The sequence below is a fragment of the Abrus precatorius genome, unplaced genomic scaffold, assembly GCF_003935025.1.
Source record: "Abrus precatorius isolate BTA unplaced genomic scaffold, Abrus_2018 Scaffold9, whole genome shotgun sequence".
In the NCBI taxonomy this organism is placed as follows: domain Eukaryota; kingdom Viridiplantae; phylum Streptophyta; class Magnoliopsida; order Fabales; family Fabaceae; genus Abrus; species Abrus precatorius.
This window is the reverse complement of record NW_020874439.1, coordinates 1339869-1349712: the sequence shown is the minus strand read 5'-3', so window position 1 is coordinate 1349712 and position 9844 is coordinate 1339869. Positions and strand designations below refer to the sequence as shown.

General features: G+C 33.0%; 1 protein-coding gene across 2 annotated transcripts; it reads right to left on the bottom strand.

Moving 5' to 3' along the window:
- Window positions 1-2165: 2165 nt before the first annotated feature.
- LOC113850321 (elongator complex protein 6) lies at window positions 2166-8524 on the bottom strand. 2 transcript variants are annotated; one of them, XM_027480816.1, is made up of 5 exons: window positions 8268-8524; window positions 7742-7814; window positions 4028-4224; window positions 3804-3950; window positions 2166-2437 (listed from the first exon to the last, which is right to left on the bottom strand). In XM_027480816.1, exons 1-5 carry the CDS (start codon window positions 8502-8504, stop codon window positions 2315-2317), a joined length of 777 nt encoding a protein of 258 aa, XP_027336617.1. In that variant the 5' UTR covers window positions 8505-8524; the 3' UTR covers window positions 2166-2314. The 2 variants fall into 2 exon arrangements, with proteins under 2 accessions (XP_027336617.1, XP_027336618.1); XM_027480817.1 differs by having other exon boundaries at window positions 2196-2437; window positions 4028-4218; window positions 8268-8512.
- Between the last annotated feature and the right edge of the window lie 1320 nt (window positions 8525-9844).

Here is a 9844-nt window from a genome sequence, read left to right as displayed (position 1 = left end):
ATGACAAATAAGAACCTTGTCATCTTACTATTCAAATTGAAGCTCCACCGTAGTTAGGATTTCTAATGTACAGGCAAGAATAGGATCTGTAACAAGGACTAAGCTATCCTTTCATCAATAAGCTATTATTAATTTGGATCCAACACCAGTTTACTTCATTTTGTTTTTAAATTACAATTATCTTGAGGTAATCTTACTCTACAACTATTCTCACGGCGGGTAAGAGCTAGCTTTCATAGGAAGAATTTTTTTCATACTCAAAAGTTTGAATCTAACACCTAAAGAATAATCAAGCATACCACTTGAACCAATTTTATTTAATTTCACACCGATAAAAGACGAGTCTTAAATTTGATAAAATTGATCAATCTTGTGAAACTTAGTTTAGACCAGTGTTATCAAATAACCATTATGGTGCGGCTATAATGGGAATCAATGGTTGTTTTCATGCTCTCCATTATATATATATATATATATATATTGCAAAAAAAATGAGTTAGGTTGTGACTCAACCTAGTCCAAAGAAAGAAACTACGAGCCAAACCCTAAAAAATAACAGTTGCCTCTCTCTGTCTCTCATTTTTCTCTTGTTCGATATGTGTTCTTCATTCGTGGTTCACCTTCCATCTTCTACTTTTTGTTATTATTGTGATTTTGGCTCTTCTTCAACCCCTTTCTGGCGACCATTGTTTCTGCAGCTTCGGCGACAACTACTCCATCTCTGGCAACTGATGAGGGAAGGAAGTCACCCAAACCAGAGACAGGGACATGCCCACTAAAAAAATAGAGACAAATGGATATTCGATAAGGGAGCATCAAATAGAAGTGGAGAAGAAAATGGATTAGTGATGCATTCCGATAAGACTATTTTACCTTTAAAAACAAACTTAAAACATGGTTATTTTAGAGACAAAAAGAAAAGACTAATTTTTTTAAAATGAGAAAAGTCTTTTTTTACTCTTAAAAAACCTATAAACTACGAGATAGAAAAGAAAAGTAGACATTTTCACTGAAACTGTTGCATTGTACGGGGGACAGAACCTAAAACAGAGCAGTAGAAGATGAATAATAAAAAAAAAAATAACAAAAAATATAAAATTGTTTATTTTGTATTGAGTTATGTTTTAAACTGTGGGTTAAACTAATTATATTTTAAATTTTTTATAATTTTTTATTACCTATATAATAATTTTTTAAATTTTCGCTATGACCCACTATCCGCTTGATAACCTTGATCTTATCAATTCAACTAGTTGAACTGGTAATTGATCCCAGCAACACCATGGATCAAAGAAGCATAAAAAGACCCATGACTTTGGAACTAGGGGCTATGAATGTTTAGAAAATGTTTAGAAAATTCCTCCCTTTTCAAAGCCGCATCATCTTACTATTTTAAATTAAGAAAGGAAAAAAATGTGTTTGATAGCAATTTTCTTGTTTTGGTCGGATTGATAGCAACTAAGTCTAACACATGAGAGAACCTTCCAGGCTAACACATCAATGTTAGTAATTCAATCTAGTGATAGCCATGCACATCAGAGTCCAACTAGTGTTCTATTGTTGTGTGATCCAAGACAACAATGATTTTATGATGGTCTATTGAAGATGGTAAAGAAGAAAATGAAACTTCAAAGAGGGTGAGCAAGAGAGAAAAAAAATGAAGGTAGAAAAGAATGGGGAAAGTAAAATTATGCTTCGAATATTTTTACATGCTCGTCTCTCATCAAGAATGACCTTTTTCCATATTTTTCATTAACACATTTTGAAAGGAGTGACGTTTGCACTAGGCTGAAAAGATTTAGTAAAACGTTGATTCAACTCATGCTTTGTTGAAGTATTTTAGTACTAAACGTAATATCAACTATGTGTGTGTAAATCCTCAAGTATATGAACCAAATATTTTAGTCATTAAAATTTTAAAAATTCATTGTTAGTCCCTTATAATTTTTAAGGTCATTCATTTCATTCCTTTTCCATTATTTTTCATCGTTATTTTATATTAATGAGACAATTGATTGTCAATTTCACAAAGTTAAAAAATTAAAATATTTGACACATCTTAAGGACTAACTTTATGAGTGAGCATGCACACATTTTCCTTGATGACCAATCTATGTTTAATGACAACGAAAACCATTATCTCACACAATTCAAAATTTCCTTGAAATTTTCATGTTAAAATAAGTAAGGTCCCTACTGAAAGTTAAGAATGACTTTCTTTCTACCAAATAAACGAAAAATAAACAAAAATAAGATAAAGTTTTATTCTCTTTCAAGATTACACGGTGATTTGTACAAGCATTATAGAGCAGCACTAGATTTTTGTGCCAGGATAAAAGCATTCGATTCCATTTTCCTTGATCTTGAAGTGAAAATTGTGAAGCTTAATGGCTGAAATTCCATGTTGATGTTGTGTTTCCTTATCTAACACCATCAACTGCATAAGATGAATAACAAAACATAATCAACCGAAATTTAGGTGATATGATTTATCCTATTCTTACAGATAGCAGTTGCTTTACTAAATCATCTTGAAAAGAAAAGAGAAATCCATGGAATCAGTGCAAACAAAAGCATGAGCTATTAGCAGTTGTAGGCATTACTACAACATAATTCAACAGTAAAAAGATAAACAATAATGGCTTCTTTTCTCCTTTTATCTTTATTGGAAAGGATCAAAAAGCTTTATAATTGCACTAAAATGCCATTGATGATAGATAAATAATGAGGGATTAAAATTGGATGCCGCAGAATTGAATTGTGGATCAGACATGATATAGAAGCAGCAAAAATCATTGCATTTAAAGGTCTGCAGATCAACTGCGCTCTGCTGTGTTTTGAGATCATCCTGGGCCATGAAACAAATAGAATAAATTTGACATAGGCCTGGCTGCAAAGCATACAAAATGATGACAAATTTCCTTGGTAATTGGGATTTAATAATAGTTGGAATTTGGTACCCGACAGATTATTGAATAAATATTTCTCATTGATTTTATGGTGTATAATAGTTCCCATTTATACAGCTATGGTAATTAATTCTATGCTAAAATTATGGGTATCAATCATACCCAATTATGCTAATTACATAAATAAGGAAAGAGAGAAAATAGGGAAGGAAATCAGAATATTTTATTATGAAATATTAGGAGGAATCATTGCAGCTCCTTACATGTGGACCGTATCATTCAAGTGCCAAGAAGAGAAAAGAACAAAGGCAGAAGACAGACAACTTATATAGGAAAAGTGAAAAACGAGCATGTTTGATTTCCCTTCTAAAAACAGTTTTCTATTTTTAAAAATAAAATGTAGTAATACTAGATAAAAAGGACAAATCTTAGATCAAGTTTCTTACTAAGACCAAACATAAGACCTTGTATGTTTGGAAAACCAATAGTAGTGTCTTCAGTGAATTGACACCTTTTCTTACTTTTTAAAGTCAGCACAACAAGGCAAGCATGTTGTGTAATACAATCTCTTGCCTCAGAAGGAGAGATCTCCTATTCTGTATTCCATGGCAACAGAAAAGCAGCACTGGCAGAGTTTATTTAATCAACAAAATGAAATAATGTAATATTTCAGTCAACCGAGTGGCTCATAAGTCAGAACTATTAATGATGGAAAGATAGCAACTTCAGGTTCCCTTATGGGTGTTACACCAATATGGGTGTCAATATATCTCGGACAGAACTCAAAGGGATTATTCTCAGTAGAGTTACTTTACTCCATCAACCTTAAAAGCAATGTAGAATCACATAAACAGATGCAATTTGAATTCATTATCTAGAATAATACAACTATACCTGCCCATGCACCTCTTTTGCCAAACCAGTGGCCAAAGGTTCAGCCTTGACCAAAATGTCAGCAAGGTACTCCATCTCTAAGTTAACAGTGGGCCTCTCTTCATTCAAATAAATATCCTTATGGTCAAGTGCAATAAATGCACAACCCTGAGACAGGAACAGAGAGATAAGAAACAAAATCATAGAAAGTGATTTCAAATACAGTGAAAGATGTATTATCTTACAGATTCTGATGTTAGTGTATGGCAATAATGCAGGAAGTCTAAAACATCATTTGAAGAGCCATTAGCAGCAACTTCAAGAATAGATACATCATCTATCATGATAGAAACGAATTTCTTGTCTTGATGTAATGCAGTGATCAGTCTTTCAATTTTCTCAAATACAGAATCAAGCCCATCATGATCAGATTTTCCTTCATCTAGACATCAATAACATCGATATTACACAGTCAAGTATATACATCAAATATCTCAATTTTGTTAATCACACTAAAGCAGTTTGGAATCTTCCAGTTAGGCCTGTTGTGAGACCCCTGATTCTCAATCTATAACCTAATATAAATGATCATATATTTATTAGGTTATAGATTGAGAATTAAGGGGTTTCACATTAGGTGGTATCAGAACAGTTCAATTCATCCAGCCTTGGGTATGGCCTAAACTACCCAAATTCTGTGTGACTCTGACTTGTTACTCAGGCCTAATCTTGTGGTAGATGTTTTCTTGTCACTAAATTGTTTTGATCATGGGATTGCAAACTATCATGGCAAGGACGGCAGCGGAGAATAGACAAAAGAGTTATATTGACAAACAGAGGCAATCCCTTGAATTTTAAGAGAGAGACCATGTATTTCTGAATGTTACACCTACAACCGGGGTAGGCAGAGTCTTGAAGTCTCAAAAACTTAGCCCTAAATTCAATGGACTTTACCAAGTTCTTAAAAAAATAGGAGCCTCAGCTTACCAAATAGCCTTAGCTTTACTTCTATCTAATCTGCATAATGTCTTTCATGTTTCACAACTCCGAAAGTATGTTCATGATCCTTCACATGTCATCGAACCAAATCAAGTACACTTGAGAGAGAGTTTAACTTATGAAACCATGCATGTCTAGATTAGTGATCGTAGGATTAAGCAACTGTGAGGCAAGGGAATTCTGTTGGTTAAGGTGATCTAGAGCACAACACATGATGGAGACACCACATGGGAGCTAGAAGCAAAGATAAGGATTCATACCTGCACCTATTTGACTCAAGTTAATAAATTTCAAAGACGAGAGAGGAGTATTGTAACACCCTCTGTTTTTTAGAATTGGTTGAATAAAATTGGTTTAATACAATTTTGACCTCATTTGAGACTATTTTGTAATGATCCTGATATGTGCCGAGTAAATTCCTACAATCTAACAGACTGAAAGTATGTCAGCATCCATTTAATTTATTTAACTGACGAGAAATTTTCAAGAGATCAAAAATGAATTTCTAAAAGTATTTTCAAGAGGAACTTAAATTTCTGGAATATATTGTCAGTTTTGTAAATTAGAGCGGAGTATACTATAAAGACGTGCATTAAACAAGTGGGGTCTTGGAAGTCTCAGGGATTAATGATTTTGTTCGGTCGGGATGGATTTAATCAGTTACAAAAGTAACAATCCGTTCCCGTCCACATTAACTCTATTTAGTCTGAAAATAAAACCCGACTTAACCCGTACCCAATTTAACCCACCCAATTAGTGTTTTTAGACTTTTGGTTACCTTGGTTTCAGGCAGGCCTTCGGGTGTTGCCCACCCCTAAGTGACATATCATACACTTGGAAGCCATTCTTTCTCTCCTCTCCGAAAATCGCTATCCCCATTTGCCTTGAGTGCACTACTTTGTTCATTCCACTTCATCTCCTTCCCCTATCTCTCTTCTTTCTCTAACTCATTTTTGGTTAGAGGCAGTCTTGGTGAGAACACTTGAGAAATTCCATAACCACACTTTCTCTCCTCTCCCAAAATTGTTATCCCCATTTGCCTTGAGTGCACTACTTTGTTCATTCCACTTCATCTCCTTCCCCTATCTCTCTTCTTTCTCTAACTCATTTTTGGTTAGAGGAAGTCTTGGTGAGAAAACACTTGAGAAATTCCATAACCACACTTTTCTTGAGGAACTTTTAGTGGAGCACCAAGAGGACTCTAGGAGCTGGACCTTGGACACCACTTTGAGGGAACATCAATCTGTCAAGTTCTCCTTTTTCCCTTCCATTTTCATGCATCTTGGGACAAGGTACAAGGGGGAGTTTTGTTCTTATGTTTGGGTGACTTTCGTTGCACAAAATGAAGTCCTACCTTGGGGGCTCATTATAGGTGGTTGTTGAATATGAATATGTGATTTTGCAGCTATTTTATGGATGTTTTCTCCCTTTCTCTTATAGTGTATATGGCTGTTGGTTGAGAAAAATTAGGATCTTACATGTTTTGAATGTTTTAATGAGTTTTGCATGTTTCAAGAGGGGTCACCACCCATAGTAGAGTCATTGTGATGTTGGACGGTTGTTTTGAAGATGTGTGCGCGCATGGTGCAATCCAAACGTGAAAATGTGGAGAAAATATAGTAGTTAATGGAAATAATGATATTATGAAGAAAGAATGATTTTTGGGGTAAAAGGGGCACAAAATTTTAAGAAACCTCCAAAGAAAATGAATATTTCAAGTGGAGAACCTAGACTTTACCAAAGGTAGAAGAATATCCATCAACTTTCATTTAATGGGTTAAAGTAGTGAAATTTTATAATAAAGTGTTGGGTACTTGATGGAAAATGTGCTTTAAAAACTTATTTGCATGGGAATAATATTTGCTTTACTTCATAAAAATTTTGCTAAGGTCAAAGTAGTGTAGAAACCTATAAATTTTCATAAAGGTAAGTATATGTTTATACAAAATAATATATTGCTTGGAAACAGTAGATATATAAATATTACAACCGTATAAGGTATAATTTTACTCTAAGAAAAATGTAAGCATTAAGTTTTGGGAGAAGCATGTAATGCATAATTTACAAGAGAATAATGGTAACAAAATAGTTTGTAATACTTATCAAATACAGCAATACTAGAATTTTAAGTTTTAAAATAGGATAATTAATTTCTAAGAAACTTGGTATAACCCCTAAATGTGTCCATTAAGCCTTGCATGAGTCAAGGAGTAGCATATGCATGATATATTTCTTTGGATCAAAAACTTCTTTGTGATAGGTTTTATCTTTGAAAAGGCTGAGATTTTCAAGGTAAGAGATCCTAACTAAACTAATCAGGTGGCTTTTACTGATCCAATAAAAAAGAGAATCATATATATGTTTCCTTCGACACAAATACACTTCCATGATAACATGCAATAAAATTAAAACAGAGAAAAGAAGGGTAAGTACTTAAAGAGAGAACATATAACCTACACACAAACAAAATGAGACTGGCAAGGACTCAAAAACAATTGTGTAAATACACTATCCTGATGCAATCAATGTTTAATTAAACATTCTGGTATTTTTGTTGACCAGGGCTTTTGCATTTGTTTTAGAAGGAACTTGCAGATATGCAATTTAGAGAGCATAAACTTGGAAGCAAACAATTTGCAGTTGCGTGTAGTTGAAAAATAGCTGGACAATGTTTTAAGAAGAGACACATACCCTACCTTTGACCCTCTACTCAATCAGGTCAAAGCCCACCAAGAACCAATGGCTTTTCTGGAGAACTATTATGCTTGATTCATCTCATTTATTAAAATACATTCAGCACATATAGTTCCTGCTCTTAAGTTCTAAACACCGGTAACAATCAAATAAACACGAACTATCACAATGAATCCATTCTTACATCATTTAATTTTGTCAAACAAATGGTGATCAAAGCACCAAGGGAATAAAAAGAACCAAACATCAATACCTGATTTTCTCACCTGGACAATGCAACAGAAGCATGTCAAGGAAAATGAATCTGCCATTATCTCTTTGAGCAGCTAAGTTGCAACCCTATCATAGGTACCCATCCAGATTGTCAAATTAACCGAATTCATAACAATCTGACAAAGAAATGACTAGCATGAAATGGATAAAAACTATCAGGGAGGAATAAAAAACTAGACCATATGGGATAGACAGAGGGACACTATCACAGTGCACTCCTGTCATCAAGAACAACATTATTTAATAGAATCAAAGACAAATATTTAGAACCTGTTCGGTTTAACTTATTTCAGAAAAATAATAGCTTAGACACTACCAACTAAACACTTGATCATAAATAACAGCATAATACAACAATTGAACCACACAACAGATAACAAAAATAACATAAATGAAATATTTTGTTCAAAACACAAGAAACACAGTTCCCCAATACACAAACAGCAAAGAAAAAAGGTATTAGCAATGATCATTTAAAATTAAAAGAAAAAAATGAAAATAGAGAGAAGGGAGGAATACTAGTTTTCTGAGGATGCGATCATAGTGAGGAAAAGGGTGAGAGAAGGAGAGGAAGAGCACGGAAGAAGAAGGGTGAGAAGAGAAGGAGCGCTTGAGGATGTGGTGAAGAACGAATGCAGCGCTTGTGTCAACACAATCTTCCACGAGCACGAATCGACCACTCAGAGGCCATGGCTTTGCCTTGTTGTTGTGAAGGCCTAACGCTTCGTCCAGCAGGCTCAAATCTCTGTGCTCCATAGTTTCCTTCTTTTACTTATGCTTCCTCTTCTGCTTCCCACGCCAATTTATCAACTTCGGATCCAACTGGGTCGGGTACCACCCGAATAATCAATGCTCTTGTCTTCTTGGCCTAACATCACTCCCGAGATACATGAGCTTAAAATGGGCTCGTCCGATGGATTTGGCCAAAAAAAAACTTGTTAAATGGGTAAATTTAAACTTTAGAAAATAAGATTCGAAATTATCTTAGGCTATTTTGGCCCGATCTAAATAAGTCCACTACTCGATAGGGCTTTAACTGAGTTGAACCATGTGGGTTCTAGCAGCCCGTATATATATATATATATATATATATATATATATATATATATATATATATATATTAAGATTAAATTCTGAGTTTTAAAGAGTTTGAAAGAGAATATATTTTAGTTTTAAAACTCTAAAATTACAAGTCTAAATTATATACTTTTACACCGCTACAAAAATAATAAAAAAAAAGAAATTAATGGCCTTTTACAACATAAAATAAAATAAAATAAATAGTATAATACAAAAATTAGACATAAAAAACGAGTGGTCTATTAAGTTCTTGCAAAAATAGCTTAACATAGTATGTTACAAACACTAAAAATAGCAATAAAAATAATGATTTGTTGTTATAAAAATAGTAAAAAAAATGACATGTTACAAAAATAAGAAAAAAAAATTATTTGAGTTGTCGGGCCAGTCCTCAGAAACTCGTAGCCCGCATAGAGTAAGACTTGGGCAGTAAAAATATAAGCTCATTTTTATCTTGGGTTAATTAAGCCCGACCCGTTTGAGCCCGCTACTCGTATCGGGTCGGGCCGGGTCTTCGTTTAATGTTACTTCTTAGAAAAGAAAAGAAAAGATTTATTTAATAATAATATTTTAAAAAATTAATTTAGAAAAATTATTATTTTTATATTTAAAAACTGTTAAACAAAGATCATAAATCTAATTGTTTATCTTTTTTCTTTTCCAAAAATTAACTTCTAAGCAAAGTGTAAGTGAAATATTTTGATTTTATGAAAAGTATTTTTTAATTAATTTTTATTTTTCAAATTTAATTTTTTTAATGTTCAAATTTATTATACCCTTCCTAAATTTCTATAATTTTAAGTAAAAAAAAATTGAATGAAGAGAAAAAAAATTATTTCATTTTAAAAATAAAGAGACTTAATTTATTTTAAAAAATTAAAAACAATTTACATATAATTCAAACTACAAAATCCAAAGTGTAACTAATAGAAAAAAACACACTCGAATGGCGAATCACTCACACTGGCTATAAATTATTTCCTTTGTTTTAAATTCAGCAAATTAAAGTATTGAAT

What these genes read in the sequence shown, in the direction of transcription:
- LOC113850321 (XM_027480816.1), bottom strand. Translation starts at nt 8,504, where the DNA reads ATGGAGCACAGAGATTTGAGCCTGCTGGACGAAGCGTTAGGCCTTCAC. An exon ending in GCTTCTGTTGCATTGTCCAG is followed by an intron (nt 4,225 to 7,741) that starts GTGAGAAAATCA and finishes ATTGATGTCTAG; the next exon opens with ATGAAGGAAAATCTGATCAT. An exon ending in CAAAAGAGGTGCATGGGCAG is followed by an intron (nt 2,438 to 3,803) that starts GTATAGTTGTAT and finishes CATCTTATGCAG; the next exon opens with TTGATGGTGTTAGATAAGGA.